Below are 21,126 nucleotides of genomic sequence, written 5' to 3'. Positions count from 1 at the left end.
AAACAAGCAGATTTGCTTTCTTCGATGGTTCTTTAACACAGTACCATGGAAAAGAGCTTTGCACTCAAAGCTGGCAGTATGCCAGGTATTCACAGAACACCAATGCTCGGATTCTATGCCTATAGTTCGAGAATTCCCAAACTCAGCTGTGCCCAAGGAAGGAATACAGCAGAGATCAGACACTCCCTATTGAGAAATGGGCAAAAATAATATTGCCAGATTACAGTTTCAGCACTGACAGAGGCAGAGGAGGATCCAAAACATTTTGCTTCGCCGTTCATCTTTCTTAAAAAAAGCAAGTGAGAAGAAATTATTCCATACCACATTGATTCCTCCGCTGTGGCTTCTTGAACAGATGGTGCTCACAAAGGCCATTCCTGCGGTCTCACCAAATCCCCTTTTCCTGAAAAGTGTGAAAGCAGTACAATGAACAAACAAAAATACTTGTTTAAATTTGTTGGGTAGGATTTTCCTCTCCCCTTTGCGACATTTTCTGCAATGGGTGCAGGGTGATTCACCAGTTGTCAGCTGCAGGATCTTCTGGTCCTGCCACGAATGCATCTCTCGCTACCGTGAAATCCGCAGCAAGGGTGTGCCATTGGCATGACTGGAAGATCCCACCAGCATGAATGGCCAAAGAATGCCTCCCACCGTATTTTCCTCCATACTGGCCAACGGGCACGTGGCTTATGGTGCTTATAGATTAAAATCTGCCTGCTTTCAATTTTTCATTCTTTCCCATGAACAACAATTATGGTGCACATATCATCCAGGGAGAGAGACCTCACTGAGATGGGGAGAAATGTCATAATTCAAAGGGTTGTGAACCTTTGGTACTGTCTGTTGCAGAGGGCTACGGATGCTCAGACATCGATTCTACTCAAGAGATCGAAGGATGTGTGAATAGTGAGAAGATGCAACCGATGCAGTAGACCAACCGCCACCTTAGTGATTGGGGAAGCAGGCTTGAGGGGCTAATGGCCTACTCCTGTTCCTATTTCTTTTACCAAATTCTCTGCAAAGTCAGCCATTAGAATGTCCTGTACCTGCAAAATGAAATCCAGCTTTTAAAAATAGCCAAGTATCTGGATAAAATGGTTGGGGTTGTTTTTCTAACAGAAATGGAAAGAGCAAAACAGAAAATCTAGCTGCATTGTAAGGAAGAAGGGCAAAGCACCTTTGAACTTCGGTATTTTTCCCATCTTAACTCCTGATAATGAATAAGAAACCATCTGGATTTTATTTTTAATTCTTCCCTACTTAAGAGTCTTTAATTAATATCTCCCACAATAGCTTCCTTTTCTCTCCTGGGACATTACCTAATTATCGGTCACGGTTCTAGTCATGATGACACGAATGGAGTCCCAGAAGAGGATAGAAAATCAATGAGATTTCACCACATCTTTAGAAAACACCCAAGTGCACCTCCTCAGAGAAGTAAACTTTGTACCTCACAATTATGCGTTAATATACTGAACACTCACAGAATTAAATGTGCACTGTCATGCCTGCGACGAGGCAATAAGTCTTTCTCTCTCCACTGTACAAAACGACCCAACACCTCTCCTGCTCCTCCTTCAATGTTGATTTGATTCCGTTTTGACCATATTTCTAAACCAACCAGCACGATACGGATATTCATGGAATAGTACATCTGAGGAGGGAAAAGTGCAGTCTGTTACTGCAGTTCCAATTTATTTTCTGTTGAATGGCCAACAAATCAGCTTAATCAAGGCCATTGAACTGAATTCAAGAGCAAAGTATCCTACATTTCGACAATAAAGTTTTTTTAAAAAAGATATTTTACTCCAAACATACATATCATCAACAAAACAATATCCCAACAAAATATAATCAACATTATTTACACTTTCCCCCCTTTTAATACCCGTCTGCCCCGACGAACAGTTCCTCAAATAAAGTCATGAACGGCCTTCACCACACTTCGGAGCCTCGTCTGATCTCTTACACAGAACTTAATCTCGCACACTCACCCCCTCCCGCACACTTGCACACTTATCCCCTCTCGCACCCCCTCCCCCTCCCGCACACCCGCCCCCTCCCCCTCCCGCACACCCGCCCCCCCCTCCCGCACACCCGCCCCCCCCCCGCACACCACGCCGCCCCCCCTCCCGCACACCCCGCCCCCCCCTCCCGCACACTCGCCCCCCCCTCGCACACTCGCCCCTCCCTCGCACACTCGCCCCCCCCTCTCGCACACTCGCACCCCCCTCTCGCACACGTCGCCTCCCCCCCCTCGCACACTCGCCCCCCCTCGCACACTCGCCCCCCCTCTCGCACACTCGCCCCCCCCTCATCGCACACTCGCCCCCCTCTCGCACACTCGCCCCCCCTCTCGCACACTCGCCCCCCCTCTCGCACACTCGCCCCCCCCCTCTCGCACACAGTCGCCCCCCCCTCTCGCACACTCGCCCCCCTCTCTCGCACACTCGCCCCCCCTCTCGCACACTCGCCCCCCCTCTCGCACACTCGCCCCCCCTCTCGCACACACTTCGCCCCCCTCTCGCACACGTCGCCTCCCCTCTCGCCACACATCGCCCCCCCTCGCACACATCGCCCCCCCTCTCGCACACTCGCCCCCCCTCTCGCACACTCGCCCCCCCCCCTCTCGCACACTCGCCCCCCCCCGCTCGCACACTCGCCCCCCCCTCTCGCACACTCGCCCCCCCCTCTTCGCACACCCTCGCCCCCCCCTCTCGCAAACTCGCGCCCCCCCTCTCGCACACTCGCCCCCCTCTCGCACACTCGCCCCCCGCCCTCTCGCAACACATCGCCCCCTCCCCCTCTCGCACACTCGCATCACCTCCCCCGCTCGCACACATCGGCCCCCTCCCCCTCTCGCCACACATCGCCCCCTCCCCTCATCGCACACAAAATCGCCCCCTCCCCGTCTCGCACACTCGCCTCCCTCCTCCCCTCTCGCACACATGGTCGCCTCCTCCCCCTCGTCGCAACACGTCGGGATCCGCCCCTCTCCCCTCTCGCACACTCGCCCCCTCCCCCTCAATATCGCACACTCCGCCCCCTTCCACCCTCTCGCACACTTCGCCCCTCCCCCTCTCGCACACAGCCCCCTTCCCCTCTCGCGTACACACCCCCTTCCCCTCTCGCACACACACCCCTCCCCTCTCGCACACTCACCCCCTCCCCTCTCCCACACTCACCCCCTCCCCCTCTCGCACACTCACCCCCTCCCCCTCCCTCACACTCACCCCCTCCCCCTCCCTCACACTCACCCCCTCCCCCTCCCTCACACTCACCCCCTCCCCCTCCCTCACACTCACCCCCTCCCCCTCTCCCACACTCACCCCCTCCCCCTCTCGCACACTCACCCCCTCTCATTGCTGTCATCATTTTAAAAATTAGTTAGTTGCTCTTTTCGAACAAGCATTTTCCAGTCATGCGTTGATTGCCAGACCCCAGTTGGGAACCCCTGCTCTCGCTCACTGGCCACAAACATTTCATCAGATGTTAAATGGAACACAGTAACTTGCCATCTCCCATGTTGCAGCCACATCTACCACAGGAAATGTACAGTTGTTGACAGCACATGGGGCTAAGAACTTACACAAAAATAGCAAATTCTGCGCAAGCATTTGTCGCAGTAAAATTATAACTTTTTCTAAATTCATCCATACAGATTGTTCCTGTATTCGTTAAAATGAATACCAACATTAGTCTGTTGGACAGATGTTATTTTGTTTAAGGCTGGAAGGACTGAGAGATATGTTGGATATAACTTGTAATGCAGGGAACCATGAATTATTCAGATAAAATGCACCATCATCTGTTGCTAATTACAGGCAACTATTGGACCCATCTTGCTTCCTTAATATTCTGTATTTCATCACTATCCTCTCCCTCATCATGATCAAGATCCTCTTTAACTGATTGCTGGCAAGTTCTTCCATTGTAGATCGAAGTTATCATGGTTTACTACAAACCACGATCACATGAAAGCTAAATTGTACATTTTATTGCAGAGCACCACTATACTCGATGACACGCCAGACCAGAAATAGGAGGCACTAATTAAATATAATCAGTCATTAAACCAGTAGCTAATTTGAGAAACTTGTTCAACCATGAAGTGGATTGAATGCGAAACTTTCTGCTATTAGAAATAGTTGAGACAAACAGCAGAGGTGTATTTAAAGGAAAGTTAAACACCTAAAGGAGAAAGGAACAGAAGAACGTTCGTAGATAAAGAAGTGTGAGAGGAGGCCTATGTGCAACACAAGCACCGGCATAGATCCATTGGGCTGAATGGCTGGTGTCTGTGCTGCAAATAGTTAGTAATACCTGTCAATCAGAGAATAATTAAAATGGCTGCATTCAGATTTTAATTCTCAACTCAATGAGGACTCAAGCAAACCCATGAATACAATTGTTGGCAAGATCCACAACCAAACATGGCTTCCTAAAATTAGTAATGAGCTCTATATAAAGCAGAGCCTACAAACAGGGAGGCTCTCTTATTTTACACTGCAGGGCGAAGTGTCAGGGGTAAGTGGTGCAATGCACAATGACAGTATAAAAGCATCATGGTGACGGCATAAAGATTGGGCATCGATCTGATAACTGTTGGTCATCACACCTGTGTTGCACATTAATAAAGTGCAAGCCCTTGCAATGCATGAAGGCAATGGCATTGTCAAAAACAGCCTGCATGATAACACCAGTAAATCTAGCAGTGCCCTGCACTTGGGATTTGTGTGAACCTCACAGTTGTATCCTGATTCATTATTTTTCTCATGGACATCAGTGACCTCTCTGAAGTTGTGAAGCAGACATAAAAGGAGGCTACAAATGAATATGCATAGTTTAGGGGAGTGGGTAAAGATCTGGCAAATGAAGTATAATGTCGGAAAAGGGGAAATTGTTTAGATTGGTAGGACAATAGTTTTTTTTTTAAAAGAGACATATTAGGGGCAGCACGGTAGCATGGTGGTTAGCATAAATGCTTCACAGCTCCAGGGTCCCAGGTTTGATTCCCGGCTGGGTCACTGTCTGTGTGGAGTCTGCACGTCCTCCCCGTGTGTGCGTGGGTTTCCTGCGGGTGCTCCGGTTTCCTCCCACAGTCCAAAGATGTGCGGGTTAGGTGGATTGGCTATGCTAAATTGCCCTTAGTGTCCTAAAAAAGTAAGGTTAAGGGGGGGGTTATTGGGTTACGGGTATAGGGTGGATACGTGGGTTTGAGTAGGGTGATCATGGCTCGGCACAACATCGAGGGCCGAAGGGCCTGTTCTGTGCTGTACTGTTCTATGTTCTATGTTCTATTATTCAAATGATGAGAGATTGCAGAGCTGAGAAATGCAGAGGAACCTGGGTGTCCTAGTGGATGAATTGCAAAAGGTTAGCAAGCAGATGCAGCAAGTAATTAGCAAAGCTAATAGAATGTTCTTATTTATTTCAAGGGAAATTGACTACAAGATTAGGGACGTTATGCTTGGGCATTAGTGAGACCATAACTGGAGTAATGTGAAGACTATTGGTCTACTTAATTAATGAAAGATGTAAATGCATTGGAGGCAGTTTAGAGATGGTTTACTAAATTAGTATCTGGAATGGGTGGGTTGTCTTATGAAGAAAGGCTGGATCGGCCAGGCTTGTATCCTCTGGAGTTCAGAAGAATAAGACGCAGCTTGACTGAAACATATAGGACGGGATTCTCTATTATGCCAGCCGGTCAATGGGGTTTCCCAGTGTGGGACAGCCCCACGCTATCGGGAAACCCCAGGGTGCCGGCATAATGGAGCATTACGCCGGCAGAGAATCCCGGCCATAATAACCTGAGGGGTCTTGGCAGGATGGATTTGGGAAGGATGTTTCCTTTTGTGGGAGAATCCAGAACTAGGGGTCACTGTGTCAACATAAGGGATTGCCCAGTTACAACTGGGATGAGGGTCTGTCTTTGGAACCCTCTTCCTGTGAATGCAGTGGAAGCAGAGTCCTGGAATAGCTTTAAGACACAGATCGATTCTTGGTAAGCAAGGAGGTGACAAGTATTGGGGTAGAAAGGAGCGAAGAGTTGATGTTAGAATCACATCAGCCGTAACCTTATTGAATGGCAGGACAGGTTTGAGGGCCTATTTCTGCTCCTAATTCATATGTTCCTAAGTACATATCTCATATTGTAGCCTGGAAAGTGCCAGAGGAAAAGATGTTCACGCTGCAGCGGCATTGGGCTACCACAGGGCATATGCCAGTTGGAGTATCTGTTTGTAGGTCCTCTTGCAACCTTACTTCGAAGAATTGAAAACTTCTTTTACACTGCTCCTCAGCCAACTGCAGGTACTTTTATAACTCAGTTGGAGGGGTTATGATCCTTTCAAGCACACGTTCTATTTGCTCTTCCTTGGTTTGCTCTATTTTTCTGTCTCTACTCATAATCTTTCCAAAGGAATTCTGAGAAGGACTCCCATGAAGAAGCTATTGGAATATCAAAAGCTCCTCAACAATGGAGAACCTCCGGCATTAATTGAAAACATGTACAGTCATTTCAGATGAAAAATTGAATACAACGGGATGGAAATTGAGGTAAAAAACATCCAAAGTTCGAAACCGTTCCTAACCAAGGAAACAGAGACGGAGTTAGGATTCTGGTCTATTAATAATGGAAGATGACTCAGCTGTTAACTGAATTGCTTTGGTTCCTTGTGGAAATGCCCTGTTCCAATTTAAGGCAGCACAGTAGCACAGTGGTTAGCACTGTTGCTTCACAGCACCAGGGTCCCAGGTTCGATTTCCGGCTTGGGCCACTGTCTGTGCGGAGTCTCCACATTTTCCTCCTGTCTCCTTGGGTTTTCTCCGGGTGCTCCGGTTTCCTCCCACAGTACTAAGATGCGCAGGTTAGGTGGATTGGCAATTCTAAATTGCCCTTAAGTATTCTAAATTGCCCTTAAGTGTCCAAAAAGGTAAAGTGGGGTTACTGAGTTTTGGGGAGGGGGTGAAGGTGTGGGGCTTAAGTGGGGTGCTCTTTCCAAGGGCTGACGCAGACTCAATGGGCCGAATCCCCTCCTTCTGCACTGTAAATTCTATGACCTACGCACACACACAAGCTGCAGAAGCCAATTTCTTATTCTTCATTCCCCAGTGTTGTTGCCAATCCTGTACACACATTTAGACCACAAGCAGTCTCCAAACAGCTGCTCCTGGGACAAACATACACTTGTGCTATAAGCCAGAATGGGAGAAAGGCCTCAGCAATTTTCCCCATGATAAGAAATTGTGAAAACACTCACTCCGTCAAGATAATTGGCAAGCTGAACCATCTGTTCCCTCACAGCAGTCTCATTCTGAGTGACATCATACTACAGCAAAAAAAAGAAAGTGTAACTGAAGGGAGCAGAAACAATACTTTACGGTTTTAATTCCTTCATTTCATTTCAGTTGCAGGAACGGGTTTTTAATACTTACCAGGTCCTTATCCACAACCAAAAAGAGCTCAACATATCGAGTCTGGGGCAATATGGCCCTCTTGCTCTGTGAACAATGGAAGGTAGAGGTCAGTACCTTTCTGATGTCAGACAGAATCTAAAGTTTTGTGTGGGTTACAGACAGTTTCCCTCTGCTTTGAGTATTTGCAAATTACTTCAGTCTAAAAACAAGTGAGCTTTGAGTTAAGAGAATCATTTCAAGTACCAACAGTTTTGTTGGTTTTAAATTTTCGTCAGATGTACCCATTTTATTTGAAAACAAATCTGCTATGATGGCAGACAAAGGCAATAGAAAACATTCAACATTTTTGCATAAGACGAACAGTAATGTTGAACGTATTCTATTTGCTCTGTACCACCTCCTTCTTCCTTAGGGGCAGCAGGGTAGCATGGTGGTTAGCACAAATGCTTCACAGCTCCAGGGTCCCAGGTTCGATTCCCGGCTGGGTCACTGTCTGTGTGGAGTCTGCACGTCCTCCCAGTGTGTGCGTGGGTTTCCTCCGGGTGCTCCGGTTTCCTCCCACAGTCCAAAGATGTGCGGGTTAGGTGGATTGGCCATGCTAAATTGCCCGTAGTGTCCTAATGAAAGTAAGGTTAAGGGGGGGTGTTGTTGGGTTACGGGTATAGGGTGGATACGTGGGTTTGAGTAGGGTGATCATGGCTCGGCACAACATTGAGGGCCGAAGGGCCTGTTCTGTGCTGTACTGTTCTATGTTCTATGTCCTTTGCCACCGTCTTGTCCCTGGTCAACCAAACTTATGTGACCTCTGCTTTCACTCAGCAGTGCAAATCGGGAAGAGATCTCTAGTTGCAGTTTTCCCTGCTTTGCAATGACAGCTCCTGGCTTGGCCATGCTCAGAACCTTAAGCTGTGGGACATGTGGGTGTGAATCTGGAATGTCTCACTTCACAACATGACTGTAAAGCTCCAGTGAACTGTATCACCAGTTACAGACATTTTAGACTTCATGTAACACCGATCAGCCAGGTCCAACATTTTAGATTCCAAGCAATCCTATCTACCTTTCGTTGGGATAAAATGGACCACACAAAACATACTTGTGCACCAATAGATAGAATTAAATTTATTACAAAACCGAAACAAAGCGTTACCAACAACAGCTATATATTTAAAATATTTTTGGTGCTTTAGCATGAATGGGTTGATGTTTTTTCTGCTATGTGAAGAGAATATGATTAGATTCATGGCAAACGTTTTGTTTGTAATAGAAGTCTACAAGATTATGAGGAGCATGGACAGATTGGATCGTGACAACCTTTTTCCCAGGGTGGAAGAGTTAATTACTAGGAGACATAGGTTTACGGTGCTAGGGGCAAAGTTTTGAGATGTGTGAGGGAAGTTTTTTTTTTTTTTTTTTACACAGAGGGTAGTGGGTGCCTGGGACTCGCTGCCGGAGGAGGTGGTGGAAGCAGGTACGATGTTTAAGGGGCGTCTTGACAAATACATGAATAGGATGTGAATAGAGGGATACAGACTCCGGAAGTGCAGAAGATTTTAGGTTCGACAGGCATTATGATCGGCGCAGGCTTGGAGGGCCGAAGGGCTCTGTTCCTGTGCTGTACTTTTCTTTGTTCTTTGTATTGGCAGAGTCTTGCTTGCAAGGGAGTGCTATCGGCAGAGTCTTGCTTGCAAGGGAGTGCTATCGGCAGAGTCTTGCTTGCAAGGGAGTGCTATCGGCAGAGTCTTGCTTGCAAGGGAGTGCGGCTTGAGAAACGGTAAGCCACAAAATCTTGTGTTTATCAGCCATTTGCACTAGTGAGTGGAAAGTATTTTCACCAATGCTTCCTGCAAGTTCTTTATAATAATAATCTATATTATTGTCACAATTAGGCTTACATTAACACTGCAATGGTGTTACTGAGAAAATCCCCTAGTCACTACACTCCGGCGGGGGGGGGGGGGTGGGGGTTGCTTACCTCAGGATTCCGAGCATCTCACTGTTTCTTATAACATTTATATGGCAGATGTACTTCAGTTTCTGGTCAATGGTAGCTCCCAGAGTATTGATGATGGGGATTCAGTGACGGTAATGCCACTGAGTGCCAAAGGACACTGGTTAGATTCTCTCTTGTTGGATATGGTCATTGCCTGGCACTTGTGTGCCACCTGTCCAGCTCCTATTGCATATGGGCAGACGGCTTCAGTACCCAAGGAGTCAGAAACAGACATTGTGCAATCATCAGGGAACATCCCCCCTTCTGGCCTTAAGATGGAAGGAAGATCATTGATGAAGCCTGGTCTTGGATACTATCCTGAGGAACTCCTGCAGCAATGTCCTGGAACTGAGATGATTGCCCTCCAGTAACCACAGCCACCATTCTTTGTGGCTTTGCGATGACCCTCACGAGGACCACGGGGATCGATCTTCATGTGGGGCTCATTGAGTACGACTTCCCATAGTAACGGGCGGCGGCCCACCCAGCAGCGACACCCTCTAAATGCTGCCACAGACTTGCACCATTAGTTCCAGGCTGGGACACTTCTGTTGTGCATGCTTGTGCGTCTTTACTTTTGAGTTTAAAATAAAAGTCTATTTAAACCTTCCTCTTCGTGGCTCCTGGATTACTGCAGACTCCGACCAGTGGAGAAATTTTTCCAATTCCCATTGACACCAATTTTACTCGGGCTCCTTGATGACACATTCAATCAAATTCTGCCTTAATGTCATGGGGCAGCCACTCTCACCTCAGGAGTTCAACGAATGAATGGAGAAAAGGAGCTCAAATCCCACCATGACAGTTAAGAATTTGAATTTAGTCGTTTAAATAAATCTGGAATTTTAATGACGACCATATAATTGTCAGATTGTCATAAAAGTCCATCTGGTTCACAAATGGAGAAGGGAATCTGCTGTTCTTACCTTGCGTGACTTTAGACCCACAGCAATGTGATTGACTTCTGACTGTCTAAAATAGCCTCACAAGCTACTCAATTATGAAGGCAGCAGCTCAGCATCAACTTCTGAAGGACAATTGAGCATCTGTATGGTCATGTCAGCGATACCCACATCAATGAATTAAACTCATCAGTACATTCTCATTCATTTTATAGTTACAAGTGTACAACCAATTGGCAGTAAAGGAATAACAAAAGCCTGGACTCACGCGCAGGAAGCCCATCATACTGTGACTATCATGGGAATGTTGTTCTGCATGATCCTGATCATCCTGCTGCACGGTGCTGGCCAGATCAGACACTCCGCATACCAAGGGCTCTTCAAGCAGATCTTCCATCCGATAAACTATATGTTGGAAGGTATTGGAGGACTCAAGTGGTTCAATTGCATAGTGAGTGTCACCTGTCTGCAGTAGACCCCTGCGGAGAAACAATGACAGCTAGCTTTTTGTTATACCAGTCGTTTTTCAATATATTTAATGTACATTTTTGAAAAATTTGATAACAGAAGTAAACTGAAGATTTATCTATCATGTTCCAGTGGTCACAGGTCCCTATGAAATTACAGTGAAAAAGTATTAACTATGTAACACTAAAATGTATCATAAATATTTTCTGATGTGGAGACTCCAGCGTTGGACTGGGGTGAGCACACAAGGTCTTACAGCACCAGGTTAAAGTCCAACAGGGTTGTTTTGAATCACTAGTTTTCGGTGCGCAAAGGTGAGGAAGGAGCTGCGCTCCGTAAGCTAGGTGATTCAAAATAAATATTTTCGTCAGGGAGCATGTGACGAGAACGGACAGAGTGACTCCTCCCACTTTTCTTATAATTCGCATCTTCAGAGTACGCGACACCAACCATGGCTCAGCGAAGGGGGCAAATTGTTTTCATACTTTTACGAGCTCAATTGGTGTTCCAGGGTCCCAGGTTCGATTCCCCGCTGGGTCACTGTCTGTGTGGAGTCTGCACATCCTCCCCGTGTGTGCGTGGGTTTCCTCCGGGTGCTCCGGTTTCCTCCCACAGTCCAAAGATGTGCGGGTTAGGTGGATTGGCCATGCTAAATTGCTCGTAGTGTAAGGTTAATGGGGGGATTGTTGAGTTACGGGTACATGGGTTTAAGTAGGGTGATCATTGCTCGGCACAACATTGAGGGCTGAAGGGCCTGTTCTGTGCTGTACTGTTCTATGTTCTATGTACTCTAGGCTCTTAGCCCCATTCCAGGGGCTTGAGCCAGAACCCAGGCTGAAACTTCATTGTAGTACTGAGAGAATACTACTCTACTGGAGATGCTGCCTTTCAGATAATATTTTAAACTGGAGTTTTGTCTGCTTTCGACGGTGAACATATAAAAATCCCATGGCACTATATGAAGAAGAGTAGAGAAGTTATCCCCATGGTCTAAGACCAATATTTATTCCTCTATCAGCATCACTGAAACAGATTTTCTGGTCATCATCACTTGGCTGTTTATGGGAGCCTGTACACAAAGCTGCCACATTTCCTGCATAACAGTGACCACACTTCCAAGGTACTTCATGGGCTGTAAAGTGTTGAGAGATGTCCGGAAGACATAAAAGGCACTCTGAAATGCAAGTATATCTTTTGTTCCTTTGATTGGAACCAGAGACACACAAGAAAGTCTCCTTGTTTATTTGCTGACTGACAGATTTTACAGGAAATGTTGTTCTCCTGGATTCAGTTGTAATACGAAAATTAATAAATCAACACAGATTAGGTCGATCTATATGTGGACAATATCGTTGCATTTTAAAATACATTGTCTATTTGCAAGCTGATCAGCACCTATTGGAATACTGTACTGGACCTAGCTGTCCAAGAAGCACTCACCAAACTCCTGATAAAACTCAAAGTGGTCTGAAATAGTCAATGCAACAAAACAGCCATTTCTGGACAGACAGAGCGGTACCTCTTGATTAATGAAACTACCATGGAGAGATTTAATGGGTGCCATAAATATTGCCATCATTGCATTAAGTGCAGTTACCATTTTTGGACAATTGTAAGATTACATTTCAATGTGATTAATTTCTGTGAAATTACTTTTTTTTCCAAAGTTACATTTGAAGAGTTCTTATCACTTGCAATAAGAAGAAAGTAACCAGCTTGAATCCCATTAGGTTGATGCCATTGGAAACAATCTAAGCATGGTATGTCACAGAACCATATACAAAAAACACAATTGCATGTGGGCTGTAGCTGGCTAATTGAGACTTTCCAAAAGTTAAATACGGTTAAATGCTGGAAATCTGGAATTAAAAAAGCAAAAAATTCTCAGCACATTAGGCAGCATCCGAGAAAAACAGTGGGATGTTTCAGATTGATGGCCTCTCAACAGAATTGAAAAAAGTCAGAGATGTAAGAGATTTTAAGAAAGTACAAAGGCAGGGAGAAGGAGGAGGGATGGGGAAGAATAAAAGGGGATGTCTGTGCTAGGGTGGAAGGTAGGGGAGAAATTGAATGACACAAGAAGCAACAGAAAGGTCAAGGAGTAAATTTTAGTTGTTCGTATCTGCCTTGCTTCTATTGGTTGGAGAAGGTTAACGTTAAGTAGACCATTAGAGGGTCGGTGAAAGAGTTCTCCCCAAGATGGCAGCAATTCATTTTCTCTTTTTTAAGGAGCTCGTCACCGTTAGCTGTTCAGAAATTTAGTTCAGTCTTTTGGGGTTAAGTTAATAGGTACTTTTGCTTGTTCGTCTCGTTCTTTTATTGTGTAACTTTGGTTAATTGTGTTGCATGATTTTGTTTATTGTGGAAAATTTTTGATAAATATATTTTTGAAAAAATGATGTCCAAACTTTACCTGAATCCACTGCAGGTGCTAAGAGCAACCATGGAATTATCCATCCCCTCCACATACCCTTGGAAGTGGCAAAGGTCCTGGAAAAATATATAGTAAGGAAATGTTTAAACATGTCATCCAGAAACTGCAGCAATTATTTTCCGAGTATAATTGCCAAAGCTCCTTCAAAAAGCTTCTTCCAAAACCACTTTCGTCTTTAACTACCATTAACACTCAACTTGTCTTATGTCCATCTTTGTCAATCCTTTCCTCGCTTTCACCCATCCCTGACCTTCTATTTTGTGGCACCTAATCCATCACATTGCTCCTCTTTAGCTCTGAAAAAGTGTCATTCGGACTTGAAACGTTAACTCGGCTTCTCTCTCGACAGATGCTGCCAGTCCTGTTGAGCTTTTCCAGAATTTTGCATTTTTATTTCAGATATCCAGGGTCCTCAGTATATTGATTTTAATGTGAACAGAGCAAGAGAAGCAATTGAAACAGAGCAGCTCCACTTACGCCAACCTGCTATTTTAACATTGCTGCCTTTATGGCATAAATATATACAAATCAAGGATCCATGTATATATGAGTTCCTTTGGGTCTCACAGAGAATGTCCAGACTCCTGCTGGAGCCTTGCACATCTACAGATAATCAAAATTTCACCTCACCAGTGTATAACGGAATGGTTGTGATTAAACCAAAGTGAAGTAATATTATCTCACATCTCTAATCAGATAAATCACATCTCTGCTCAAATCATAAGACAAAAAGAAATCACGGCAACAGTCACTGATGGAGAAGATAATTCCTGTACCGTGGATAAAGCCATGGATTTGGACGGCTGAGCCTCTGATGCTTAAAGCACATGGCCTCATTTCAGTAAATCATTTCCTCTGTCCCACTGCTCACAGCTGGTGGCTCGACCCTGCCCACAAATGAGCTCCTCCTTCCAGGAAAAGGAAGGATTCATGATAAAAAAAATTATCTTCTTTTCAATTTGCTTTGAGAGCAACCCGGATGCAAGGGGAATCTGAATCTCAAGAAACCAGGAGGGCGGTGTCAGGTGAGATGGGAAAACTTTAAACCCAAGAAAAATCTCAAACTCACTGGCCATAAACAAGGATGTTATAGGATACAGAGGGACATAGATAAGTTGCAGAGCTGGGCTGAGAGGTGGCAGATGGAGTTTAATGCGGAAAAGTGTGAGGTGGTTCACTTTGGAAGGAGTAACAGGAATGCAGAGTACTGGGCTAATGGCAAGATTCTTGGTAGTGTAGATGAACAGAGAGATCTCGGCATCCAGGTACATAAATCCCTGAAAGTTGCCACCCAGGTTAATAGGGCTGTTAAGAAGGCATATGGTGTGCTAGCCTTTATCAGTAGGGGGATTGAGTTTCGGAGCCACGAGGTCATGCTGCAGCTGTACATAACTCTGGCGCGGCCGCACCTGGAGTACTGCGTGCAGTTCTGGTCACCACATTATAGGAAGGATGTGGAAGCTTTGGAAAGGGTTCAGAGGAGATTTACTAGGATGTTGCCTGGTATGGAGGGAAGGTCTTACGAGGAAAGGCTCAGGGAATTGAGGTTGTTTTCGTTAGAGAGGAGAAGGCTGAGAGGTGACTTAATAGAGACATATAAGATAGTCAGAGGGTTAGATAGGGTGGACAGTGAGAGTCTTTTTCCTCGGATGGTGATGACCAACACGAGGGGACATAGCTTTAAATTGAGGGGTGAGAGATATAGGACAGATGTCAGAGGCAGTTTCTTTACTCAGAGAGTAGTAGGGGTGTGGAACGCCCTGCCTGCAACAGTAGTAGACTCGCCAACTTTAAGGGCATTTAAGTGGTCACTGGATAGACATATGGATGAAAATGGAATGGATAGGCTTCAGATGGTTTCACAGGTCGGTGCAGCATTGAGGGCCGAAGGGCCCGTACTGCGCTGTAATGTTTTATGTTCTATAAGTGCATTTCCAATTGCAGCAAAAATGGAAAAGAAGCTTGCAACTGACACAAAAGGAGGCTGCTCAATTAAATATTTGAATGAGGCTGTGTGCCTCAGAGATGACACCATTCTAAATTTAACCTTGGGTTTCCCTAGTCTCAGCAGCTGAAGGAGGGCAGAATATGAAATGTGAAGTAGGCAGGGGCCTTTCCACATTAACCATGGCCCAGGAAGAGCAGGAATGCTTTCTCTCAGCTCTCCCCCAAACTAACCGGTTTCCTTTCCCATGATCAGAACCCTGGTGATATCACACCACTCAATTCCCTCCTCCACCTCATTAAATACCTGAACATCTGGCCGAGTTGAGATCAAATTCCCATCGTCACTATAGGTGAATATCACAAAGTCCTTTGGAATAATATCCCTGTAGGAAAATAAAAATTACAGTCAATATTTCTCTCTTCAGCTAACAGATCCACAGCTCTTCACCTAGAAAATACTTTCAACATTCACTACATTTCAACAATCCCAAGACCTTGGGATTGCAACAGAAACTTTCAAAAGCAGAGCAGTATGGTGGTGCAGTGGTTAGCACTGCTGCCTCACAGCGCCGAGGAGCCGGGTTCGATTTTGGCCCCGGGTCACTGTCCGCGTGGAGTTTGCACATTTTCCCCGTGTCTGCGTGGGTCTCACCCCCATAATTCAAAGCTGTGCAGAGTAGGTGAACTGGCTACGCTAAAATTGCCCCTTAATTGGCAAAAGTTTTACAAAAAGAACTTTCAAAAGCAAATACACATCGGCCAAATGTTATATGTGCCCTATTTTAGGGCACTCCAAACCATTACTCATTCATTTGACCTACTACTTTTTCAAAATTTAGTAATACTTTCATGAATGTTAAATAATACTTGAAGTTTTGAACAAATTAGCAATATCTTCATACACGTAGTGTTGTTGATTTAACAAGGCTATCTATGGTCAAATCAAAGTTGTGTTCAACTTGGTTCAAACTCCAGCTGGTACAGGACAGAGGAAGCACTTCATGTTCAGATCTCAACCCAAAGCCCAGCCTTCCTGCTCAGGTGGGCATAAAAGACCCCATGGATTTACTGGAAGGAAAGGAAGGGAATTCTGTGTCCTGGTCAATATTTCTCTCTTCAGGTAACAAATCCACAGCTCATCACCTAGAAAATGTTTTGAACTATCCCGAGGTTGTGAGCGTCATATACATTCTGAATATGATGTTTTGAGTCTTTCATTACAAATAGTTTTAGCAGTATTTATCTCATTTTGAGGGAGTTGCAAGAATGGGGTGGCTATATTGAATGGATTCTTGTGCACAATACATCATAATTAGTGGGGAAATGTTAATCTCCCTTGGTGAGCTATTCCACTGTGCCACATTTAAAGGCACAGTTGTCAGTTTTAGAGAGACTTGACTGGCTTCTGGAAAACGCGTTTGTGTACACATTCAAATCTTGGGAGAAAACCTGAATTGTACTGTTATCGTCAAATAAACTTTTAACAAGCTGTCATGACAAGACTGCCGGACAAGAGACCTGGTGCATTTGTGAAATCCCTTTGAATAACACGGTGCAATCTGCACAGGTCCACCGGTCATTGCTATCTGGAGAATCATCGAATTTTCAGTGCTGAAGGAGGCCATTTGGTCCATCGGGTCTGCACCGGCCCTTGGAAAAAACACCCGACCCAAGCCCACACCTCCACCCTATCCCCATAATCCAGTAATCTCACTTAACCTTTTTGGACACTAAGGGCAAATTAGCTTGGCCAGTCCAGCTAACCTGCACATCTTTGGACTGTGGGAGGAAACCGGAGCACCCGGAGGAAACCCACGCAGACAAGGGGAGGACGTGCAGACTCCGCACAGACAGTAACCCAAGCCAGGAATCGAACTCGAGACCCTGGAGCCATGAAGCAACTGTGCTAACCACTACTCCATGCTGCCTGAAAGATCTCATGGAGAACATCAGTACGCATTCAAATTGTGAACTTCGCAACAGTTGATCCAATTCTGCTCTCTTCATTTTGGAAAGTTACAATACAGGTTTTCAAATGACACAGAAGGGGGCAGCACGGTGGCGCAGTGGTTAGCACTGCTGCCTCATGGCACAGAGGTCTCAGGTTCGATCCCAGCTCTGGGCCACAGTCTGTGTGGAGTTTTCACATTCTCCCTATGTCTGCCTGGGTTTCGCCCCCACAACCCAAAAATATGCAAGGTAGGTAGATTGGCCACGCTAAATTGCCCCTTCATGGGAAAAAATTAATTGGGTACTTTTTTAAAAATAAACAAAATGGTACAGAAAAACAACTGCCCTGCAACACAAATGGAATAATCCAATAGCAAGACCAGTCTCAGTCTTCACAAATGATTAATGTGAAAGATCAAGGTAGAGGTCAAATATGAAGAAGCTGTTGCATTTCCTGAGTTGTCTGGAACAGGACACAGGTTGGGACATCCCAATATGACAGGCTCAAGTTGAGCTGGTTTCAGAGCTGCTTAGTTTTTAAGCAGCATAGTGACATGGTGCAATGTCTGTGCACTGTTCACCGTGACTGAACACACACCCATGCATGCACACATAACCTGGAACAAAAAGAAAATGGGCACAGTTCCAAAGAAATAATGACATCAGTGAATCATTGTTGGTTCACAGAAACACAACTCTTTGCAGTTATAGTCTGACTTGGCAGAAAAAAAGCACAGCAAAATCTATTTTCCAATTCGGTGCAAACACTTCCAGTTTATAGCTTTTACTCAGTTATAAAATCAGTACAGTATGCATTTGTTGTACTTGCAAAAAAAAATATTTTAGCAGGAAGATCTATTTTCATTTGAAATAGACGGCTTTCATATATATATATATATATATATATGTCACACTTCATTCCATCCTTAGAATGCATGACACCTCTTAAATTATGGTACCTGTTGTTTATAAGCAGATGCAGCACCCACTGTGTGCACAGCAAGGTCCCACAAACCGCAATAAAAAGAACAATCTGCTAGTCTATTTTATTTGGCAGAGATGGTCAAGGAAGGATTGTTGGCCAGGGCATCAGTAGAACCCCATTGACATTTTCTAATGTCATATAATCATGTACATCTGCCTCAAGTTCTCATCTAAAATATGTCATATTAAGTCCATGTCTGCCTGTTCAGGGGAATATTTACATTTCTCACATTTAATGTTCCCATTATGTAGCACTGTTTGACTCTACCCTTGCCGCGGCTGATCTGCTGCCGAAATCTTCATCCATGCCTTCATTCCCTCTGCACTTGACTAATCCAATGCACTCCTGGTTAGCTTCCCAATTTCTCTCTCTGCAGACTAAGAAGATTAGCACCTTGAGAGGCAAGAGTCAGGCCAACAATATTTATGCAGTTCAATAGTACGGCCTACAATGACTTGCATTTATATTGTACCTTTCACAACTTCATGCCAACCGACAAGTCACCATCCAACATAATTACACTTTCTCGGACCCAGTCCATTGTCTTGTGCATTACAGCATTTCAAGCGCTTTTCCAAGGGTTTCTGCCTCTCGCACCCTTTCAAGCAAAGTTCTAGATCCCTACCCCCATCTGCATGATAAAAATTTCCCCTCAAATCCCCCTACCTCTTTCCCTAACTCTATGACCCATGGTTATGAACCCCTCAAACTAAGGGAATAGGGCCTGCTATTTGGACCCCTCATAGTATTACATATTTTATTAGGTCAATCCTTGGCCTCCTCTGTCCCAAAGAAAACAATTGCAGCCTATTCAATCTTCCTCATAGCTTAAATTCTCCAATCCAGGCAACATCCCCATAAGCCTCCTCTTTACCAACTCCAATAGCTTTCCCAAAACCCTTTATAGACAATGAAATCATTTTGAAATGCAATCAATGTTGTACTGTAGGGCATGGCAATTTTCCCCCTACAGGGAGTGGCAGTAATGAGGAGGCAAGTAAATAGATGAGAAAGTGGGAGAGGAAAGCTTTGGTGGATTACAACAAAAATTCTAGGAGATGCATCTGTGACTATGATGGTGAAAGCTCTGTCCACCCCCAATAAAGATGTGTCAGTATTTCTAATAGCAAGAGAAGGGAAAATGGAGATGAAAAGACAAAAGAATTAACTGCATGTGCTGGAAAAGTAAAAAATAAACAATGTGCTGGGCCTACACAGCAGCTTCATCAACATCCAGAAACATGCCCTTTCAGAGGCCTGTTGTGTTTTTCCAGCATTTTCTCTTTTTTTAAAAAAAAACAGGAAGATTCGTGACCATAGCATTGTGCAGTTTGAAAACTCAGGAAATCTGTTCATGACAAACGGTGCAAATCAGTGCAAGATATTTTTAGGATCATATATTTTTCAATGTAGTTTTAATCAAAGTATGATCCTCATACACAGAAGGCAGGGCAGCTGGATGCAATTTTTAAAGATCTTGTGATTGAAACAACTGTTTAACCTCTGTGGATTCAAGGAGAGTGAGGGAGACGAACAGACCAGTCCATAGACAGCAGCAACTGAAAAGGGAGGGTGACCACCAGCTTCTCAGGGCAGGGTAATGGACAACAAATGGCCAACGGGTAATATGTAGTAGTCAAGATAAGATTTAAAAACAAGTTTCCAAACAATTAGCCAACCATCATCAAATCCCAGCGTTTTCACCTCCACTAAGTCATAAGAATTTAAGAAAGCCGACTCTAAATACGAGCAGACAGAGGCCTTGTCGCCCCTTAAGAGGCTGTTTCATCATTCAGCATTATTTTTCTCTCCTATTATGAACATCACTGGGAGTGTCAAATGTAGTGCCATCCCCAATTGTCATGGAGTAGATGACAGTAAACCACTGTTTTGAACCTCCACAGATTATGTGGTAGGACACTCACTGAGCTCTTGGGGAGGGGGGGGGGGGGAGGGGGGGGGGGGGGGGGGGGGGGGGAGTTCCAGGATGTTGACCTGACAACAGTGAAGGCACAGTAATGTAGCTCCAAATTATGATGCAAGGTCAAGAGGAGAATTTGCGGTGGTTCTCATCCACCACTGTCTATCGAGGTGGTAGAGGTCATGAGTTTGGAAGGTGCTGTTGAAATAGCCTTGACAAGTTGCTGCAATGCATCTTGTCGATGGTGTACATGTCAGCCTTTGTGTGCTGCTAATGGAGCAAGCGCATGTTTATTCTGGTGGACAGGATGCCAAGCAATCTTGGGCTGATAAGTGGAAAGTAACATTTGCACTACACAAGTGCTGCAATACAATGACCATCTCCAACAAGAGGAAATCTAAACTTTGCCCCTTGGCATTCAATGGCATTATCATCGCTCAATCCTTCACTATCAACATCCTGGGGGCTTACCGTTAACCACGCACTGAAGTAGACGAGCAAGGTAAATACTGCGCCAACATGAGCATGTCAGAGGCTTGGAATTCTGCAGTGAGTAACCCACCTGCTGACTCCCAAAAGCCATCAACAAAGCACAAGTCAGCAATATGATGGATTACTCTCCACTTGCCTGGATGAGCGTGGCTCCAACAATAACCAGGAAGCTTCATACCATCCAAGATAAATCAACCCGCTTGATTGACACCCCACCCACAACCTTGCATTTCCTTCATCACAATGGCAGCAGTGTGTACAATCTACAAGCTGCACTGCAGGAACATATAAAGGTTCCTGAGGTAGCACCTTCCAAACCCGTGTCTGTTGCCATCTGGAAGAAAGCAACACATGGAAATACTATTACCTACAATCCCCCTCCAAGTCACTATCTTGACTTGGAAATATATCGCTATTCCTTCACTGTCGCTGCATCAAAATCCTGTAACTCCCTTCCTAACATCACTGCAGGTGTACTTACACCCCATGGACTGTAATAGTTCAAGAAGGTATTGCACCACCTCATCAAGGGCAGTTAGGGATGGGCCATAAATGGGGGGTTTGGATTTGGAAAGGGTCAGGTTTCTTCAGTGTTAAATAACAACATAAGCA

At 45.0% G+C, this 21,126-nt stretch overlaps 1 protein-coding gene across 2 annotated transcripts in view; it reads right to left on the bottom strand.

Moving 5' to 3' along the window:
• The window catches only part of LOC119957303 (disintegrin and metalloproteinase domain-containing protein 9-like), a 143,600-nt gene that overhangs the window by 72,350 nt on the left and 50,124 nt on the right, over positions 1 to 21,126 (bottom strand). For both annotated transcript variants that reach the window (XM_038785155.1, XM_038785156.1), the window contains exons 4-10: positions 15,471 to 15,549; positions 13,199 to 13,275; positions 10,586 to 10,796; positions 7,441 to 7,506; positions 7,266 to 7,334; positions 1,485 to 1,654; positions 322 to 403 (exon numbers count right to left, since the gene is read on the bottom strand). In XM_038785155.1, coding sequence (XP_038641083.1) covers positions 322 to 403; positions 1,485 to 1,654; positions 7,266 to 7,334; positions 7,441 to 7,506; positions 10,586 to 10,796; positions 13,199 to 13,275; positions 15,471 to 15,549 — 754 coding nt within the window. The remainder of the gene's footprint in view (positions 1 to 321; positions 404 to 1,484; positions 1,655 to 7,265; positions 7,335 to 7,440; positions 7,507 to 10,585; positions 10,797 to 13,198; positions 13,276 to 15,470; positions 15,550 to 21,126) is intronic.

Source organism: Scyliorhinus canicula, chromosome 26 (genome assembly GCF_902713615.1).
Source record: "Scyliorhinus canicula chromosome 26, sScyCan1.1, whole genome shotgun sequence".
In the NCBI taxonomy this organism is placed as follows: Eukaryota; Metazoa; Chordata; class Chondrichthyes; order Carcharhiniformes; family Scyliorhinidae; genus Scyliorhinus; species Scyliorhinus canicula.
Note: the sequence above shows the minus strand (reverse complement) of the source record. Positions and strands in the feature narration are given on the sequence as shown.